This window comes from Pogona vitticeps, chromosome 4 (genome assembly GCF_051106095.1).
Source record: "Pogona vitticeps strain Pit_001003342236 chromosome 4, PviZW2.1, whole genome shotgun sequence".
Taxonomy (NCBI): Eukaryota; Metazoa; Chordata; class Lepidosauria; order Squamata; family Agamidae; genus Pogona; species Pogona vitticeps.
This window is the reverse complement of record NC_135786.1, coordinates 12,279,189-12,301,122: the sequence shown is the minus strand read 5'-3', so window position 1 is coordinate 12,301,122 and position 21,934 is coordinate 12,279,189. Positions and strand designations below refer to the sequence as shown.

General features: G+C 44.1%; 1 protein-coding gene across 7 annotated transcripts in view; it reads left to right on the top strand.

The window, feature by feature from the left end:
- The first annotated feature begins 593 nt into the window (after positions 1 to 593).
- The window catches only part of CDH4 (cadherin 4), a 954,442-nt gene continuing 933,101 nt past the window's right edge, over positions 594 to 21,934 (top strand). For 4 of the 7 annotated variants that reach the window (XM_072996789.2, XM_072996788.2, XM_072996784.2 and 1 more), the window contains exons 1-2: positions 13,415 to 14,195; positions 17,884 to 17,995. In XM_072996789.2, coding sequence (XP_072852890.2) covers positions 14,136 to 14,195; positions 17,884 to 17,995 — 172 coding nt within the window. In that variant the 5' untranslated portion in view covers positions 13,415 to 14,135. Of the gene's footprint in view, positions 7,046 to 13,414; positions 14,196 to 17,883; positions 17,996 to 21,934 lie in introns of those variants that run through there. The other 3 variants (XM_072996786.2, XM_078392123.1, XM_078392124.1) reach the window with 2 other exon arrangements.

Genomic DNA, 21,934 nt, shown 5'->3' with positions numbered 1-21,934 from the left:
TCTATCCAGTCCTAACCATTTGTTTCTCCCATACTTTGATTTTAAAGAGAGCTCCACCTCTCTGCTGAGTGCTTCCTCCCCCCCCCTCAGTCTGTTGGTGGCAATTGTTTGTTTGCTGTTGATCTGTTTGGTTGGTTGTTGGTATGTGTGCAGTAAAGAAAGCAGTATAGACAAGTCTTTGATTTCAAGCCACTGTAAGTAAAGCAATGTTTCTTATTCTTTCTACTACATGTAGAGTGAGTTATTGAGACTGTTAGTGCCAGTTAATGAGAAAGGGGTGGACCTTGGGTAACTTGTAGCTGTTCTCCTCCTCTGAGGATCTTTGTACTTCCACTGCATAGTGAAAGGAATTTTACCAGAAATTCAAAACGTTGCAACGGCTTCAATGTTTTTCATGTTTTTGAAGAGAAGATTTTAGCAGGAGCAGTTTACATTGCAGACAATCCTTGCTGAAATTCCATCTTGCATGCAAGTACGAAAGACACAGGAACCCTGCACACACCCTCTCTTTCTCCATTTCCTGCTATAGTAGCAGATCCAAATTAAAATAGGATAAGAACTCAGTTCCCTCCCTGCTTATTGTAAAAAGGGGCACACTCTTTGCAACAAAAAAAGCAATTCTGTGTTTCAGAACTCTAAATGCAGTTTTTTAACAACTGTCATACAGAGACAAAGACAACTACAACAACAGACAATACAAAAATTTAGAGAATAACAAAGGGGGGGGGGGACACGAGCGATATCTTCCAGACAATCCCAGAAATCAAAATGAAATTTAAGCCTAGATTAGGAAAACTGACTCATGAACAGGGAAACACACACTCCGGCCACAAGAAAATAAAGAGAAGGTGGAAACAGTATACTGAAGACCTATACAGAAGGGACAAAAGGATGCCAACCACTTTTGAAGAGGTATGCTTGCTGGTTCTGATGCGTAACCTGTATTGTGGACAAGAAGCTATTGTTAGGACTGAATATGGGCCTTTCCTATAGGCAAAGGTATTAGACCAGGGTGCATCATCGATTCAACCTGCACACAGGGATATTATATGGAAAGCTAGACTAGATCCAGATTGAAGGAAGAATGAAAATTGGTGGAAGAAACACCAATATTTTAAGATATGCAGATGACACCATCTCACTGGCAGAAAGCATGGATGACTTATGACTTCTAGTGAAAGCGGAAGAAGGACATGTCAGGACTGCAGTTGAACATAAAGAGGACCATAATCATGACTACAGAAGAACTATACAACTTTAATGTTGGCAATGAGCAAACTGAGATTTTGTATACCTTGGTTCAATCATCAGTCCAAATGGAGATTGCAGCCAAGAAATCAGAAGGCTGAGACTTGGAGGGGGAGCAATGAAGGAATTAGAAAAGATCATCAAGATAAGGATGTGTCACTGGAGACCAAGACCAAAACCATCCATACTCTTGTATTTCCTATCACTTGTGTATGGGTGTGAAAGCTGGACAGTTAAGAGAGCTAAAGAACTGATTTGTTTGAAATATTTATTTTTTACTTATTTTAATTATTATTTTATCCCACTTTTCTCCTTGAAAAGGACCCAAGGGGGTTTACAACATTGAAGGACAATGTTTAAAGTTGCAAACAACGAGCATACAACAGTGATTAACAACATTGAAAGACAATATTTAAAGCTAAGAAAAGGGAGTATAAAGAGGCATCTTACATCATTAAAAGGCTAAGAACAATAAATGTACAAATATATAAAATGCCACTCTGAGAAATGGATAACACAAAAATGGAAAACACAGGAGTACTAAAAATACAGTCAAAGCAGTAATGCAATCCATCTTAAAAAAGCACACAACAGGTAGCTAGTTACTGAGAGAAGGGTTGCCTGAAGAGGAAGTTCTTTGCTTGCTTGTGGAAGGACAGTAAATATAGGGCCAGCCTGGTCTCCTGTGGGAGGGAGTTCCAGAGTCTGTGAGCAGCAACAGAGAAGTCTCTCTCCTGTGTTCCCACCACATACACCTGTGAAGGTGGTGGGACCAAGTGGAAGGCCTCTCCTGATGATCTTAACACACAAGCCAGCTCAAAATGGGAAATGTGGCATTTGAGATAGCTTGGACCCAGGCCATTTAGAATTTTTAATAGGTTAAAACCACCATTTTGAATTGTGCTGGAAGAGAGCTTTGTCCTCAAGTGCAGAAAGATGGACATATAGGTCGTAGAACAAATCAATCCTGAATGCCCAACCTCTAGTTCTGCACCCAGATGTCTTCAAACACTGAGCTGGCCAGCAGTCCTGGATATATACTGTCCCATAGTGTTTCAAGTGCTCTTTGTGTTGTTTACAATTTAATTATGCAAGCAACACATTGCCCTTCCCCCACCAGCAAGCTGGGTGCTCAGTTTATTGATCTCAAAAGGATGGAGGGCTGAATCCAACTTGACCCAGGTACCTGAGCCCATCAAGTGATGAGTAGAGTCTTGACTCCAGTATTCCAGTTTAACCACTGTGCCATGAAGAAAAGAAAAGAACAGAGCTTTTCTGAGCTCCAAAAATGTCAAAAGGCAGTAGAGGGGAAAAGCTTTTCTCTTCAATGTCTAAAACACAAAGAAACTGGATAGGAATATATATATAACTGAAAGTGGAGGAAAATCTCCTTTTGCTCGGCGGCATAAGCAAAACAGCTACAGCAGTGAAATGAATGCCTTGTTGCCAGATTAGAAACCTATTTAGAATATGTCGGAGAAATCTCTTTCCTTTCCGTTCTTGCTCTGCCTTTTTCTTCACAGTACCCTGTGGTGTGAGCCTTATTTTGACAATACTGGTAAAACTTGTCACGCTAATAGTCATTTGAGAGGGAATTCACACAGAGCAACTGATGCAGTCCAGCAAGAGTCAACGATTCGTAGGTATTCACTGGAGAATTCTTGCTTACACTGGCTCACAGAAATTAGCTTTCCTTCAAAACAAACAAACCCATACATACCCAAAACCCAATGGAACAAAAGCAAGATTACCCTAGGAACAGAGCTACTGGATATATGCTTTTTGGTAGGTGGGGCAGTTTAAACTACAATTCCCTGAACTGCTGTGGGATTCTAGGAATTAAAGTTAAAAACTAAAACATTTCCCAGCTTTGTACAGGGGTTTGTTTGTTTTTTAAATATATACTCTATGCAACAGCAGCAACGATAGCAACTGGACTAGAATGGAGTATGTTTGGCCCGGAACAGAAAAGCTGAGAGGTGGCATTGTAACCATTATCATACAGTGGTACCTCGACTTACGAACATCCCTTCTTGCGAACGATTCGAGTTACGAATGGCTCCATTCACAAAAAGTTGCTTCGACCTGCGAACGGGACCTCGACTTACGTTCCTGCCCTTTTTTTGATCTAAGTTCACCTTAGGTCAAAAGAAGAAGAAAAAATAATCCCCTAGTGGTAGAGTATGGGAACTAATGCCTCTACTTGTGAACAGCGCCTCGACATACGAATGAAAAACAGCAGATATGGGTTAAATGGTTTTCAATGCATTCCTATGGAAAAGTTTGCCTCAACTTACAAAATTTTCAACGTACAAATGCCATTTCATTACAGATTAAGTTCGTAAGTCGAGGTACCACTGTACTTGTTTATAGGAGCAGGAGGTGGAGGAATATATTCCCATGTGGTGTGAAACATGCGGGCATGATTGCCAACTAGCTTGGGGAAAACTGCGAATCATACTGTGATGTTATAGATCGGGTCCTCAGATATTCTTGGACTATAACCCTCAGAAATGCTGGCCAAGTGGTGAAGAATTCTAGGAGTTTTAGTCCAAGACCTTCTGGGGTCCCAAGGTGGGGGACTGCTGTTATAGATGGAGGTTTCATATGCAGAAAAGCGCAGATCAAGTTTTTCATAGCAGGAAGCTAACCCTGAAACTTATTTAATCATACATCCATAGACAGTGAACCCCTGGCTTTCAATGCATCTCTCTAGATGTTGGTGGACTTGAGCTGCTCTCTACTCCAACTATCAGAATCCATGATGAATACCACTGCCCCACATCTGCCTTTTATAGGCAGTGTATGGCCTTCTATATCAGTACTTCCTAACCTTGGCTCCCTATATGTCCTTGGACTACAACTTCCAGATATCCTGGCCAGCACAACTAGTGGCAAAAGCTTTGAGAAGTTTTAGTGCATGACCATCTGAGGACCCAAGGTGGAGAACCCCTGCTCTTCATGATGGCTGACCACAAGGGATGGAGGTTCTACTCAGCATCAGTAGTGCGGAAATGGATGGGAAATTACAGTCTGGCAACATCTGTAAGACAAGAAGCAAGAGCAGTTTCCAAGAATAACAGACATCAATAATAAAAAATTAAAAATAATAAAACAGAGAAAAGGCCTCGGTCCCTCCTTCTGTACAGATGTGAGCTAGATGATGCTTCATAAACAGGCAGCAATGCCAGGTCACCTCTCTCTCTCTCTCTCTCTCTCTCTCTCTCTCTCTCTCTCTCTCTCTCTGTTTCAGGGAAGGGGGATATTTGGCCATTTAGATATTGCTGATTATTGAAAATGCTGGCTTAGGACTGCCTGAAACCAGTTCTCCGACTTCTGGTGGACGGCAAATTCCCCAGTATTTATTTAAATATACAAAAACCATCCCTACCCCTCCAGAAACAGCAGTTGGGACATGTTATCATCCTCTATGAATTTCTTTTGAACTTAATTTTGTTAGATGTACTATCACAACTATATATGTAACATTTCAACAGCCCAATACGCCCAGGGTCACTTAATGGGCTCCCACTGTTCTGCTATCTTCTGGACTCATATTGGGCTGCGTGTCAATCAAAGTGCTGCTGTTCGACCTCAACTGCTCGCAAGGAATTCCAGGATCCCTCCTCATTTGAAAACCATTAATTTAGACTATTTCACATTAAAAGTATGTATCCCTCTTGAGTTCTATGCTGTAAAGCAAAATTTAATGCAGAACATCTTCGGAACATGGAATAGGGTCAGCAGAATTCTCCACTGTTTTAGAGCAAGGTCGTTATTTCTATCATTGCCAGCCCTCGTGTTCCACCTTTGATGGCAATCTAATGTACCAAAAATTAAGTGGGTAAAGCTTTCAATTTATCTTCAAGTCAAACTGAGCACTGACCTCCTTTTATAGGTACAGCAACAGGGCTGGTAATAAAAGTACATTTAAGAAGAGAACTAAAAGAAGCAACTTTTACATCTGTCTGTCAGGCCTATACGCGTAAAGTGGCTGAGCGTGCTCTGTAGGGGTGGGATTTTCAGAATTAAAGGACTCCCAATCCCATAATTCAGCCTGGGAGGGGGTCGGGTCTGGACTCAATGATCCATAGAGTCTCTTCCAGCTCTGCAGTTGTAAGAGAGTCGGCAACAAATAAAACCTGATTTTGTGGACTACAATTCCCATACTTATTACCATTGGTTTCTACTAAAAGCAAAAAGAAATGTTGTAGCTAATGCCTTCCTGGATGTGGACAATTCTTAAGGGGCAGAGAGAGAGAGAGAGAGAGAGAGAGAGAGAGAACATGAGCTTTTCATACCGCCCAGAATATGCACACTGTCTTGCTTTCTTTTGTGGCTGGCCCTCAGGAAGGACTTAAAAAGCATAGGATGCCACTGACATCTGTTCTCTCAAACATGAAAGGTAGTCGTGTCTCTCCAACACTAATGTGCTTTCAGTTCTAAAGTCTGTTTCTGGCCTAAGAAGGGATGGTGGAAGTTACAATAGAAATGGTTGTTGTGGGTTTTCCGGGCTGTTTGGCCATGTTCCGAAGGTTTTTCTTCCTGTTACACCAGTCTCTGTGGCCGGCATCTTCGTCTTCAATGTAATGTCATGGGTTACATTCTTCAGATGTATCGGAAGCAGTAGAGGCTGGCCCTACCATTGGACAGAGTGAAGTGGCTACCTCAGGCAGCAGACTGGTGGTGCCCTGAAAGGGCAGCAAATTATTCCTTATTTAAGTGCTTATGGCTTTGAATTGATAGAGGGGTGTCCCCAAGATGTGTCTCATATGTCCCACCCTTGACTTGGCAAGAAGGGAGGGTGGAATTTTCTGAAACATGAAAGAGCCTCTGAATGGAAGGAGGTTCATCATCCTGGAGTGAACCCCCCAAAAAATGTAGTTGGAGTACAACTCCCATAACCCCTAACCAACAATGCAAATGATACACAGTTGCAGTCAAGTATCATCAAGAGATGTTTCATGTGTAGACTCTTGAGATTCCCCTGGACTGCAAAGAGAACAAATCTATCCATTTTGAAGGAAATCAACCCTGAGTGCTCACTGGAAAGACAGATCCTGAAGCTGAGGCTCCAATACTTTGACCATCTCATGAGAAGAGAAGACTCCCTGGAAAAGCCCCTGATGTTAGGAAAGTGTGAAGGCAAGAGGAGAAGGAGACGACAGAGGACGAGATGGTTGGACAGTGTCATCGAAGCTACCAGAATGAATTTGACCCAACTCCGGAAGGCAGTGGAAGACAGGAGGGCCTGGCGTGCTCTGGTCCATGGGGTCACGAAGAGTCGGACATGACTTAACAACTAAACAACAACAACAAATCATCTGGAGAGCCACACTTTACCCGCCTGAAAAGTCCTAACTTCTAAATACCCAAGTTAAATCGCTGGTTGTCCAGGAGGCTTGGCTGCTTTCTGGAGAAGATTCCTCAATGGTAAAAGGTTCCTCTGGAGCAAATTCCTCCTCATGAGTAATACACCTGCCTGTAATGACCTGCACCTGAGGTCTGGGTGGGGCTGTGAGAGTCAGGCTTATGAGCATGTTACCTGGGTGGAAGAGTTATTAAGCTAATGTTCGTCTCTTCTCAGATCATCTACTAACTGCTTTTTAACTTTTTAGAATCTTGCTGGCCTAGAGTATAGAGGGCTTGACTTCAGTTTCAGAACCTGCTCATCTTTGGGCTTTTTGGATTTTTTTTTTTTTAATGGAGCACCCTAGACTTTATCTCGAAGCCCATGAAGGCTGTAACTATATAAGTGCAGAAAGCAGGTGTGTCGTTCAGTTGCTGCCTAAATGAGGTAAGTGTACAAACCCCAAAGTTCTACCTGTGAGAATTTATCTAGAACTCTTGTAGTTTTTCTAAAGCAGTCTGAATCACAATGGTTGGGGGTATGGAGAGGTTTTGAGTAGTTGATTGTATACTGTATATCAGTAGTTTCCAACCTTGGGTAAATCCAGGTGTTCTTTGACTGCAACTCCCAAAATCCCTGGCTATCTCAGCTTATGGTGAAGGTTTTAGTCTGAAAACACCTAGAACCACTGCAGTATATGTATATATCTTCTCTCCCCTGATTCAGTTCCAAGACTATGCAATACAGCTCCTAAATACAGTATCAAGAGTTATCAGAGCTTTCTGAAATTCAGTAAGTTTAAGAAAGGCTGTGTTTACACTGACAAGCCAAATCAGAGCAATTTGGCTTTGCTGTAGCTTGATTTGCAACCTATTTTATGCTTCTGTTAAGATTAGATAATCACATGGAGAATGCAAATTGTTTCAGAGCCAGGGTTCACACTGGCCCCTCAATCTGATGCCGTTTAATCTGTGCCATAGCTGTCTGCTGATCTCTGGCTCTTCTTTTACACTTCACTGTAAAACTGATTGGCTGTTTAAAGTATTGCATGATTTTAGGGGGAAAAAGGGACAGTTTTCCAAAGTTTTCCGTAATGTACAATCACACATGTGCATACTGTGGAAACATAGTAGTCTACCATAGTTTGAAGTTTCTATTTCATATTGATTTGTATCTCTCTTTTTTTTCTATGCATAGAATCATAGAATACAGTAATTGATTTGGAAGATAAAGTGCCATTATTATTATTATTATTATTATTATTATTATTATTATTATTATTATTATTATTATTATTATTATTATTATTATTATTATTATTATTATTATTATTATTATTATTATTATTATTATTATTATTATTATTATTATCATTATCATTATCATTATCATTATCATTATCATTAATACCCCGCCTATCTGGCCGACTCATCCACTCTAGGCGGCTTACAATATAGGATAAAACAATAAAACATAGAAAAGTCCATAACCGTTCAATTGTTACAATTATAATAAAATGGAGGGATAATAAAATAAGGGGAAAATAAGAGCAAAAGGGACTAGATTGATTCAAATTGGTCTTTGAGTTGTGTGATCAGTTAAAAAATAAATTCAATTCATTCCTTTGACAGTCTTTGACTGTGTACCTCTGCAGCCTAAGGCCAATGAAAGGCAGAGGAGAAAAGGGAGAGGGTTTAAGCAAGTGTGTGTGTGTGTGTGTGTGTGTGTGTGTATGCACATGCCCCTGCCTGGAGCAATTCTATAAGCACAGTCCTGGTAGCCTTGACCCCCCCCCTTTTTTTTGCATTTACCCCTAGTGCTAAGAAGAGCATCCAATCTCACCTCGTGTCTGAATGGGGAAGAAAGCTTTTATCCCAACATTTAAAAAATAAATGAATGAATGACTTGCAGATTCTCTCTCTTCTTAAAAACTCAATTTCTTATTCCACATCCATTTCCAGTCAGGCCTTCTTAGCAAAACCTCCCAGAATCTGTATTAACAGCTCTCCCTTCCCCTTCTCCTATTCAAAACATTTCAAATTCAGCAGAAATGGTTGGCTCTCTTAGCCTTCTAGTCAGCAAGCGGCTTTGTTAAGGAAGCTATTCCAAGCTGGAGCTCACGCTGGGCTTCTTCCTAGCTATGTTAGGTGTGTTTTCTTTCCTCCTCTCATATTTCTTGAACAGAACATTACAGCACGGCGCATAAATAAGAACTAAAATGGGCTGACTCAATCGTTTTCCCAGATGAAAACCTGGCTTTGGTGAAACACAACGATGCTCTGCTTCACTTTGGACAGTTAAGATGTCACTTCATTGTCTTACAGAATGGTGCATAGAGCTGCTATGGCAATCTCTTGATTATTTAATTTACACCCTTCAAATCATTTATAACTGTAGGGGGCTTTTTTGAAAAAAAAAAGTGGTACCAGGATGATGAGCGTCCAAAGAATCATGTGGTGCAAGGAAAAACCCAACAAACCCATCCTTTCAAACATATTATAAAGAACCCCTAGGCATGCAGGTATGAAAAAGAGGAGTAAGTGGTGCAGGGAGACAGAGGGGAGAGAGAGAACACTAGGGATTAAGGGCTACCAGGAGGGAAAGATCTAGAATTACCATGTAAGTGTATCTTTCAAGCAAATGAATGCTTCAAACAATGAGTGTAAAGCACAGGGCATATTTATGTGTACCTTCGGAGGCACATCAAAAGGTGCAAACCAGGTGGAACTGTGTCAGAGGACATCTGAAAGGCACACCTAGGAACCTTGTCGCAGTCATATAAGCTATAAGTGCAGGGAACAACTGACCGAGTGTATGGGCTCTTCTGCAATGGTCTCAGGGCATGGAAAGATTGGAGCCAGTGGGGTTTATAAACAATGGGGCAGAGCCAGTTGCTAGGGGCTTCCTTCTTCCATACTTCCAGTGTACAAATATAGGGGCACATGCAAACAGGGATAAATCTAATCTGTGGTCCAGGAAAAAAAAAGGAACACCAAATATGAGAAGGAATGATTCAATGAAGGAAGCTACAGCTTTGATTTTGTAAGAGTCCAACAGGCTGCTAATCTTTATTTGTTCTCAGAGCGTGACGCAATGTAAAATTATGGATGCATACGAAATATAGGGAAAATTAAAAACAAATTAAAGTGTTAAGACAAACTGTTTTTGACTAGGGCTACTTCAATTGTGTTTATCTGGGCTGTTTGCTAGATCATCTTTTGTACACCTGGTGAGGCATGAATTGCATGCACATGAGCGCCTCATTGATTGCATTTCTCCACAGTCATAGAAAATTTGTCCTGTATTACTCTTTGATCTTCTTATTTTGCCTCAAAGTCTATTAATTGACTTCCTGCTTGGAGACACTCTTAAGCTTTCATCCATTGGACAATGTCTGCTGTTTTTGTCCTCCATACATTTAGCCTAGCCTCTTCCAGTTTCATGCTTAAGCTGCTAATAATAAGACATCTTGGAAGTCATTCATTTTTCACCAGTTGTCTTAGAGTGTTCATTTAAAACTGTATTTGTTCATTTATGTATGTTTATGATGTTTTCTGGAGAGAGGAGACTTCTTTTTTCTGGTGAAAGGACTCAAGACAAGAGTGCCAACTCTTGCCTTGTCTAGGCTGGCATTCAAGTGTATCGTGGTGAGGAGCAGTAAGAGTGAACAGTTGAGACTGTCTTTGCCAAGGTGTAAGGGCTATTCTAATGAGCATACCTGTTTCCATTAGTTAGCGTTCTTACACCTATTTGCTGATTTTTCAGGTGCAAAAGGAAAAGTCTTTCCCATTAACTTGTTCCTGGACACAAGCTCCTGATTCTTTATGATAGTCATGTTGGTTGGGAATGATGTGAATCTGGTGAAAGCTAGAGATTGTCTTTTTTTCCCTGCCTGCAGTGAAGACAAGGAACTGAATCAGCTTGAATCTGCACATTGCTTTTGCACCGAAATGGAGCCCCTTCTTATGTCGCCTTTACAGATTGAATTTTAAAAAGAGGGCAGGAGTACTGAGTAAGGAAATGATGGATATTGCCTGCATCCACACAGACAGCATCGGACTAAGACTGCTACTGAAACTAGAAGGCATGTTTTTTACCCCTATTATAAGTTTTGTTTTTATTTGCTCCTCCATCCAACCGGGCTCATCCTGCCCCATGTATTCCTGCCTTAGCCGTTCTACTTCCCAGAGGTTGAAGGTCTTCTAAATTCCCAGCTTCATTACACAGTAAGCCACAAATAGAGTAGTTCTATTGAACTAATGGAACCTATGGAGGAACTGATTCACCAAATGCATACCGTACTGGTTCAATGGACCTACTTTAGTTATTACAGGATTTCAGGTATAGAGCCTCCTGGAGCTCTGGTTCAGCTGCTGCACTGCAGCCCAAACTGTGCTCAAGACCTGTGGTTCAATCCCAGGTAGGTCACTCAGGGTTCACTCATCCTTCCATCCTTCTGAGATCAGTAAATTTGAGTGCCCTGTTTAGGGTCGGGGACAATGTGTGGACTGCATCATTAATTTGGTATTAATTAGTGTGGCCAATTCAGGGCCAACGTATTTGTCTGTTCCTGCAGATAAAAATGAATCAGAAAGGGTGAGGCAGGATTTGAGGGTGTGATTAGATAGGGATTTCATACACATTTTGGTCTGCTTTCCGCAAAGTTCAGGTTGATTTATTTTCGAGCAACCAGATGATAAACAGGTAATTGTGAACCAGCCTGGCCTCATTCTGCGCCTATCTGGATCTTTTTAGGTTCTGTGGCAGGGCTATGCTGAGTGTGATCTTTTTGGGGGAGTTGGCCTGGAGTGATAGGGATTCGATTGTGTGTTCATGGAAGGGTCCTAGAAGAGGACACCAAATGAAGCCATCCAACAGGATCCTGGCAGCATCATTTTGTGATTTCTCACCAACAATCTCCCCATGTTCAAGAGTGTATGCCTGCTAAGCTGCTCCTTGCACTCTTAGGATATTTCACAAGGTATTAAGTTTGATGGATATTCAATGTGGTATAGTAGACAGAGTGATGGACTAGAACTCAGGAGGCTTGTTTTTGAATCCCAAGCTCTGCCTTGGAAACTCTGTGTGTCTATGAGTGTAACTAGTAAAGCCACTCCTTAGATATCTCAACTTGAAAGCCCTATTAGAGTTGCTATAAGTCAGCTCCAACTTGATGGCACATAACAAGTCAGCATAGAGAAGGGTATGGACCTTCCTTTTTCCCGAGCTGCCTTAGAACAGGGGTCCTTGGAGTTTGTCCAACTGCTTAGACATTCTCTAAGCAGTTAAAGAAACTAGAGTATGCCAACAGCAGAGCCTAGAAAAAGTTACTTTTTGGACCATGGCCATTTTGGCTGGGGGACCCCATAAGTGACAGCCCAAAAAACGAGAACTTCTCCCAAGCTCTCATAAGGAGGTTCAACCTGACTGGTGGCAATCTACCACGATCCTTGGGGGAAAATTCTTGAAAACAGGGGAGCATCCCAGGAAGGAAAGTCCTGTCCTAAATCTGTAAAAGTGCATTACTGGATAGTATCTCCCAAGTGTATCTGCACCTGAAAATGGTGTATTTTACATGTTTTATATCAAAATCAATGAATTGTTTTCTGATGGCTCTTCACATGCTTCCCTGTCTAATCACACCCTGAAAGAATGCTCAGCTCTATATGTGCAAATGCTTGCCTGGGTTTATGACTGAGAGCACGCCTAGTCTGGCCATTGCACCATCACCTAACACCACTGTTTCCTGTGTTTCTGCCCCACCAACCATAATGGGCATGGACAGACACTAGTTACCAGTACGATCGGGGTGGCCAGATGCAGGAGTCCTTAAAAATAGGCTGCTACAAGCTGTACCTGCTAAAATGCCCTTTTCTGTACAAATGTTAAAGGAACAGGCCTTTGCAGCTGCTTGCTGTGTCCAAATGATTGTTTTTCCGGGGTAGGGGTGACTAAGCTGCACCACGATATAGTAGCAAAGTCTGTACGCATATTTTCAGGCAGAGTCTGCTAATAATAATAAGGGGCCATGATATATGTGGCTTTTCCTACAACACAGAACTGCTGGCTGCCGAGCCAGAGTTTGGGCCTTGGATTTCCCCACTGTGCCTCCTTGTCTCAGTGATCCATAGGGTCTCTTCCAGATTAGCAGCTCTGAGATAATGGTGATGATTACAATGTATTTGTCTGTGTACATTAAGTTCAAGATTTGTCTCTGTGCGATACTCGGGGGGGGGGGGCTCTCTCCTTAGTGTTGCATGATGTTGAGCCACAAAGTTGCAATTTTTTTTTACAGTGGGATGTTCTGTGTACTTTATATTGGTGTTCAGGATCATAACTCAGGGATGCTCTGTTTTGATAGGCCCAAGAGAGGCCCCAGAACATCATCCCATAAATCGCTTGTGATATCAAGCTCCGATCTTACAGGCAAGTTTTCCTTGAGAATCAGTTGCATGGAACCCAGGCAGACTGTCTGGTTTTGAGTAAACCATACATAAGTACTAAACACCCTGGCAATCTCATCTGTGCTTTATTCCCCCCCCCCCAATCCGGGAGCACTGCCTATTGAGCCCAATAGGTTTCCTTTCGAGTAAACATCCAAAGGACTAAAACTATCACTTTTTTGATTTTAAAACACAGGAGATAATACACGGCAGTGCAGCCGTAGAGCAAGCACGCGGCGCTGGGAGGGGTGCTGTGCATTGCGATCCAGCCCCTCCTGAGCTGGGCTTACTCCCGAGTCGACGCGAAGAGCTCTCCTGTGGTGGTGCGGCGGCCGCTCCTCTTACTACGGAAAGGCAGCAAGCATCCTTACGACGAGAGGGAGGAGGCAGGCGGGCGGGCATCGCGCCTCCCCGCCGAGACGGGCTTTCCTCGGGAGTAGGCTGTGCCGAGTTCGGTGGAGCAGAGTTTAGTCGGGGCAGGAATTGGGTGCCTCTCGAGGCGCACCCCTCCGGCTTTGGGATCCGAGGGAAGCGGACCGCGAGGGGGTGGGGTGGGGAGCGCAGCGGCGGCGATCCCCCCGCGGGAGGGGCTTTCTCGCGAGTAGACTGGGGCTCGCCGCCGACCGCCGCCGCGTCTCCTTTAAGGGGGCGCCGGCCTGCCTCCTCGCCTGCCCCTCCGCGCCGTGTGGGCCGGGCTTGGGAGGCGGGGACTGGGGGAGTCCGGCACCGAGAGCGCTTCACCTGCAGTTCAGAGCGGCGGCGAGGAATTAAGCCGGGGTGGGGTGGGGGGCGCCGACGACGGAAGGCAAGAGGGGGGCAAGGAGAGGGGAAAAAAAAAACACACCAAGGAGCCCGGCGGCGCGGGAGCTGCTTCGGCGGCGGCTGGGAAGAGTTGGCGGCTCCCAGGGAGAACCGGCGAGCCCGGGGCGCGGAGGAGATCGCGCCCAGCCCGGGGTCGAAAGCAGCATCCTTTAGCGCGATCGGCGGCAGCAGCAGCAGCAGCAGTGGGAGCCGGAGCCAAGCCGATCGAGAGCGAGCGAGCGAGAGACACACACACACACACGCCAGCCAGCCCGGCTGGGGGATCGGCGAAGATGCCCGTTGGCTCGGGGATGCTACTTCTCTTGGTCTTGGGATCCTGCGGCTCGGCCGGGGTAAGTTGGAGCGGTTGGAGGAGGCACCCCCCCCCCGAGCCGGGAGGGGGCGAGGGAAGGCGATCGGGGTGGTGGTGTGGGGGGGAAGAGTCGTGCCAGGATCGGGAGCTGGGAAGCATCGCCTGCGAGGAAGGGGGAAACTGGGGGGGGGGGGGCGCAGAGGCGAGAGACAGAGAGACAAGCAGCGCCGGTCTTCCCTTCTTCCTTCCCTTCCTCCCCCTCTCGTGATCCGCCACGCTTAAAGGCTCCCCGGGATGCAATCCTGGCTTGCGTGCATGTGTGGCTTAGCAGGGAGCTCCCCTCGGGTTTCTGCATGCGGCTTTCGCCTCCTCTCTCTCTCTCCTCCATCCCCGATGCTTCCTCTTCTCCCCGCGCCGCGGTGCACGGAGGTGTTTTCAGCCAGCCGCCGCCGCGGCGTGCCTGACCTCCTTGCCTTGGACCCACGGGGGCCGGCCGGCTCGTGCGGATGCTCCATCACGCAACACCCCCGCCAAGTGCCTTTCACCCCCCTCCGGTATCTTTGTGGGTTGGGTGGCTTTGGGTGTAGTAGAACAATACCCCCTTCTGTCTCTTCGCTGAGACACAGTCACACAGACCCCCCCCCGCCCCGTTTGTTCACAGATAGTGGGACATGCACACACACACACACACAAGGAGACAGAATTTTTTGTGACACGGGGTTGGGGGGGGTAGTAGTAGCAGCGAGAGAAATTGAGCTTGGGCACCTTGCGAAGCCACCGAGCGACGGAAATGGGGCTCCCCTTCCCGCCCCACACTTTTTCCCATGGTTAGAACAGCCCAAGTTGTTTTTATTTTTATTTTTTGACACAACTGTAGGGCAGGGTCCTTTAAATAACGGAATGAATGAATGACTGGACCAGGAGTATTTTTTCGAAGGCGCAGCCTCGTTGGGTGTCCTCCGGAACTTCAAGCTGAAATCTTGCCCTGCAAGCCATCTGCCTCACCCACATGGCTTGGTGGAAGTCCTGCATGGTGCTTTGCCTTCCCTCTGGAAAACACACACACCACACACACCCGTTTATTTATATGTTGGGAAATGTGCCCCATTTAAGTTGAGGGCATTTTCAACCATGAATCGTGCTTTGGACTGCAAACCCTGTTTCCTGATCTAGATGCATCTGTATTTTCTCATTGTTCAATATATATTTAAAAAACCATCCCCTTTCAAGCTGGCTCGCCTACTGATGAGCTTAATCCAGATATGGAAAGGATGGGACAGTGAAGGATCTGATGATCCTTATAAAAACTTTTCTTTCAGTTCCCCCACGAAACTAGTTTTTAGTAGCTTTTCGGGAAAGACTTTGAAATTGGACGCGGTGGATTCTCTCACTCGCTCCAATATATAACCAGGGTGTTGGGCTGTGCTGTATAACCAGTGCATATTATCCATGTGTGCCTAATGGTAGAACATGGCAGCATAATGCCAACTTGTGAGGAGGAAGGAAAGATTATTCTTTGTAGACGCTGATCTTTTGCCCTTTTCAAATGTTCCTTGGCTTTGCCTGCCAAAATTTCAAAATTCTTTCACATGGTTTGGTGCTCTCTCTCTCTCTCTCTCTCTCTCTCTCTCTCTCTTTTTTTTTTTTTAAAAAAGAGTGAAAATGGATCAGATCACCTTTCTTGCAAAATTCTGTTGAAGTGAATTATCGGTAACACAGTTTTGACTGGGAAGGGGGACAGACCTTGGAGGAAGTTCTCCTGCATGGGTCTGGTTGGGACGTCTAGGGGCTTCTGGCATTGAGAGCTTTCTATCGGGTTGCATCTGTATGGTGTGCAATGTTTGGGGCACCGTTTGTAAAGACAAATCCTGAGTTGCTTTGTTTCCAATCCTGGAGAGCTCACCTTTAAGTATAGAAGGATGGAGAGAAGAAAGGGAACCTTATGGTGGATGGGAGCAATGTATGGCTTGACCGTGCACCCCTACCAGTGATGGACTGCAGTGGCTCTGTTATTATAGTTCCATTGTAACCAATGGGCAACTGAAAACCCAAACCCGATGATGTGCTGTCAGACTCTGAAATGTTTCTGAGCTGCAGCGTCTTGCCAGGAGCCTGCTGGCATGCACAGAAGCGTCCCTCTTCTGCACTTCTCCTAGACACTCACTGGCATTTCTCTCTCAAGCGTGATTTCTCTCGGAGATTGTATTGGCTTGCTTTTTGCTTAGTAAGCGCCTCTGGAAGCCGGGAGACAGACTCTCTGTTCTCTTTTCTCTCTTCCCTACACATGCACATTTTAAGGTCGCTTTTCTCTAGTTCACAGTTATTTTTAAAAATCCAATGCTTGTATCACCCGTTCAGTTTCCTAGCTGTCAAGTCTTATTTTGGGGAAACTAATACAATTGCTTCTGATAAAGTTGCACCTTCCCTCTAAGGATTAAGGCACTTTATGTGAGTTTGTATTTGTCTAGAACCTGTTAGGAGCTTCTTGGATTCCAGTGTCTTCCCTAACCTGACACACCCCAGATATTTGGGGGAAACCCTCCTTACTGCAACCAGCCTAGGCATGGCACTCTGGGCACAGAGGAGAGTTCCTTAATCATATCCGGAGTTGATTCAGTTGGGCAAGGCTGGCTGAGAAAATCTTTAACCCGTAACTATTTGGTAAATAAAATGATACTTACAGTCTCCAAATCTTCGCCTCCTCCTTTGTTGTAGGAATCTATAATTTGCCAATCAGTACATAGCAAGCTTTTCCAAGGCTGGTTGCAAGTTACCTGGAAGTTAGCTAGAAGGTAATGAAGCTGGGCAGAAAATCCCTGGCAAAAGGAGAACCAATATCTTCACTCTTTACCTCCAAGGCTGGGGTTGAAACACACCCCTTCTTCTACATCTGTTCAGTCTTAATTGCATCTGCAAATAAACCTCGGATTTACTTGCCTGTTCTAAAAGGATGAGGGTTATGTGGCAATAACTGTTGAGTAGCTGTATCATGCTCCTAAATTATCCTGGTTTGCAGGGGGGGGAGGAGGAGGTGTGTGTGTGTGTGTGTGTGTGTGTGTGTGTGTGTGTGTGTGTTTATTTCTTTTTCCCCAGGCTGCCCTGTTTTAACCTTCCTGGATTCTGCTGTGTTTTGCAGCCAGGGCTGCTTGCAAGCTTACACACGGTTTTCTCTCTGCCTGCCAGGTGGTGATTGCTCAGCAGTTCTACATTGATTTGTTAAGGGAGGTACAGCCTGGGTATATGCACACTAACAGCATCCTGCTGTAGCTTTAACAGTAACTCCAGAGATCTTTATTGCCAGGCAAATATCGCCAAAGATGGCGATCAGATGGATTTCTCAAAAACCTGGAGGGGCTGCTTGTACATGCTTCTGGGGTTTTTTCCAGCTGTGGCTTGATTAGTATTGATCAGAGACTTTAGGGTACCTCTGATATAACCAGAGAGATGCACTGTTCAGACATTCCTAACAGCCTTGTGTAATAATATTTCCCAAGTTCTCAGTGTAAGGCTTCAAGTTGGATATGGCATGCCACTATTTCCAGAAGAGCCATATGTCCCTTTCCCCATCTGGCTTGAAGTCAGGTGTCAGTTTGACAAATACATTTTATTTCTGCTTCTCAGGCTTGTCTTCTCTCTGGTTTCCTGAATGCTGATTGCAAACTGCCCCTCTCCCTCCCAGAAACAACACAATTCATGGTGTTCAGTTGCTCTCATTTTGTTCTCTGCAGGCACACAATGGGGATCTTACCGTCAGATCCACTTGCAAGCCAGGCTTTTCAGAAGACGATTACACGGCACTGGTTTCTCAAAACATCATGGAGGGGCAGAAGTTACTCAAAGGTAGGAAATATTCCTGGAAATGCAGTGGAATGTGTTAATGCAAGCTTTCCCTCGCAGAATGGGAATAGCTGATATGTGTGTGTGTGAGAAAAGCCCCATGCTCCAATGTTTTACTGGCACAGCAAGGTGACGATTATTCTTGCAGGCTGGTGTGTCAGTGAGTAACTGAGGCATAAACCTGGATTCTAATGTTGTGTGTTTGTGGTGCTAGTGATAGAGTTTCAAACTCCCATATCACAACCCAAACCCTTGACTTCCTCACTTCCATCCCCTGTTGGTAGGAGTTTCGTTTGGTATTGTTGTTGTTGTTTCTTTGCATTTTTGTGCATGCGTGCACACAAATTCCTCTCACATCTAAGACTCGAATCATCCTTGCACTGCAATGTTGGATAAATTGGATGTTTTTGACAAATGTGTGGTATGTTGTTCTGCAGACATTCTTCTGCCAATGACAGGCCTTCGTTCTTTTGTTGCTGTCACACTGAGAACATGAAAGCACAGTGAGAGATGTCCAGTTAGGTCTACAGTAATTGTGGGATTAGAACCATTACTTTTTTTTTTTTTTTGTCCGTGGCTGGGAACTGTAAAAAACACTTTCATAACCAACAAATAGTGCATCAACCAGAGCATTGTTCCTTTTTATCTCCTTCCCCTCGTCTGCTTCCTAACTTATTAAAATAATTAAATGTCCTATTTGTGCAGCACAGGAAATGCAGCCTTTGTTTACTCCTGTGAGAATCTTAAAAGCCAAACTGGAACATTTCTCTGTACTTTGCTTCCTAATTGCTAATACACACAGTAGATGTCACAGTGCCGCAAGCCAATCTGATATGGCAACGTGGGATGCCATGGGTGGAAGCAATGTCAATTTGGAGTAGAAACAAGCAACGGCAGTGGAAATGAACGGGCAGAGACTTTTTGCAAAAAAGATGCCAACAGAGCTTGATTTGCAACATCCTGGTTTGTTACCTCGAGGGCCCACGGTAACGAGACAGCAAGATGGCAAGCTGAAACCTAAGAAGGGTGCCTTGAACGAGTTCTTTCTGCATTCATTGTGTTTTCAAAACATGTTTCATTTGTTCTCTTGTTTGCTGAGATGATTGCGCCGTATTTCATGCAAAGTTGTGGTATTTTTGATCTCGAGACTGGAACGGCCTTGTGAAGAACAAGATAATTGGCAAAACTGAGAAAATAGTTAAAATTCACAGTATGTCTTAGGTATTTGGTCGGAGACCTGAGGCTTCTTTGAGTAGTGAGCCAGAATTACTGGGGTTTATTTGGACCTTGTTGTATGCTTCTAACTGAATGATGGTGCAGCTCTGTTATGTGTGTGTGTGCACACAAATAACTTTTCATCGCAAAATATTCTCTAGTCTTAGATTCAGCATTTTGTTTATACAGCACTTCTTCTGATAGAACATTGAGGTTGAAGTTTAGTGGTAGAACTAGTATTGAAATTGTTGATATTTATGGGGTATTACCATCCAGAACTTCAAAAATATTTATCCTTTCTGGTCTTCTTTGACGCTCTCTGCTTCCTGTGCTTTTCCTTCCCTCCTTTGTACCCTGGATACTCTTTCTTCCTTTCTCTTTCCCAACCAATTAGGAACTTCAACCATGGACAGGATGATATTACATTAGACACATTGGTCTGATGTGATATGTTTTTATGAAGAGGAAGTCAGTAAAAAGCGAGAGAAGACAAGCAGTTTTGCAAGGCATGCCTCTCCCCCCCCCCGTGAAAAAAAATTAAGATGAAGTTATGCATTAATATTTAATAAAATGTTAGCAGAAGATTTTAAGTAGAACCAGCACTGTAAGTGGTAACCTGTCAATAAGTGTTTCAATATATTGGTTGCAACTTTTCTGTGAACTGTTGAGGGCATCACCTCCTCAAGCTGGCAGCAGACACTGCAGCAAATTTTGCTATTTGGCTTGTTTAGGAAAGTGAATGAATTTTTATCGCCTTTGTTGCTTTACAGTAATTTATAGCTGGGGTAGGAGGAATAGAGGGATGTGGTGGTGCTGCAAGTTAAACAGCAGAAGCCTCTGTGCTGCAGGCTCCCATCGCTTGTCCCAGCTCCTGCCAACCTAGCAGTGTGAAAGCATGTAAAAGTGTGAGTAGATAAATAGGTACCACCATGGTAGGAAGGTAATGGCATTCTGTGTCTAGTCGCGCTGGCCACGTGACCACGGAAACTGTCTTTGGACAAACACTGGCTCTATGGCTTGGAAACGGGGATGAGCACCACACACTGGAGTCAGACACAACTGGACTAAATGTCAAGGGGAACCTTTACCTTTACCTAGGAGGAATAGATGTAGCCTTTGCCAGTTCAGTGTTAGAACCATGTTATTATATCCTGAGACTTTACTTAGTTGGGTATGAATTCAACTGGGCTGCTTTTTGTAGTCTGTTTTAATTTGTACCTCTCACCGCTCTTTCTGTTAATGAGCGAAGTTATACCTGTTTAGAGGGAAATTCTTCCATCCAGGATCCCGGAAACTAATACAGTGGAACCTCGACTTACAAAACTCAATCCGTATTGGAACGGTGTTCTTACGTCGAAACGTTCATAAGTCGAAGCAAAATTTCCCATAGGAATGCATTGAAAACCATTTAATCAGTTCTGGCTGTTTTCTGTTCTTATCTAGAGGCGCCGTTCGCAAGTAGAGGTATTAGTTCCTATAGGAACTAATGCAAAGCCGGTTAATCCGTCCTCTACCACTAGGGGGAGTATTTTTTCATTTTTTCTTCTTTTGACCTAAGATGAACTTAGGTCAAAAAAGGGCAGGAAAGGAGGGAGGGGGGAGGGAACATCTTTTAAACAGAACATGTTTTTTCCGTTCAAAATTTTGGTAACGGGGTGGTTCGTAAGTTGAAATGTTCGTAGGTAGGGATGTTCGTAAGTTGAGGTTCCACTGTATTGTGTTCCCTCGTAGAGCAGCAGCAGAGGGGTTGTGTATTGTTCATATGTAGCTTTGAAGGTTCACCCAAATTGTGGGGGCCCACCAGTCTGCACTTGTCTATACCAGTTGGCTTCTGACTTGAAAAAGAGCGTAAGGACCATGTTTCCCCCAAAATAAGACAGGGTCTTATATTAATTTTTGCTCCAGGGCTTATTTTCCAGGGATGTTTTATTTTTTTCATGTACAACAATCTACATTTATTCAAATACAGTCATGTCATCTTCTTCTGGTTGCTGCACAATGCTGCACTATGGTGGAGGTAGGGATTCACTTAACTGGGGCTCATTTTTGGGGTAGGGCTTATATTACGAGCATCTTGAAAAATGATACTAGGGCTTATTTTCAGGTTAGGTCTTGTTTTCGGGGAAACAGGGTAGTGATGTGGAAGAAAGTATGCAGCCACCTTTGAAAGAGTTGCTTTGTTCCTTCTAGCCCTATTTCCAGAGACCCACTGCCAGCTGGACTGAATTCTCATACAGGAGTTTTCCATCATCTGGACGTATATGTGGTGGAGTTACTGTGGATTGCAAGCGGAACCTTTTCTGTGCAAAGAACATGTTCTACTGTTGAGACAACATCAATATGTCTGTTGAGGTTATTGCAACATGCTCTGTGTGGGGCTGCTTTAGAAAGAGTTTGGAAATTCCAGTGGGTCCAGGATGGTGCAGCTAGACTCCTGACCAGAATTGGCTACGGAGAAGACAGAAAACCCTTCTTAAATCACTTTCACTGTTGGATGGTCTGTTTCTGGGCACAATTAAAGGCACTGGTTCTAAGTGAGAACAAGCCCCACAATGACTTGGTTCCAGATTATTTGAAGGACTGCAACTTTCTATATCAGCCTCTTCAGGTTTTAACATATTTGAAAGGAGACCTTTCTGTGAGTCCTACCACGCCCTCACAGGCAAACTTGGTGTAGACATGAGAGAGGGCTTGTCTTGTGACCAATCACAAACTGTGGCATTCCCT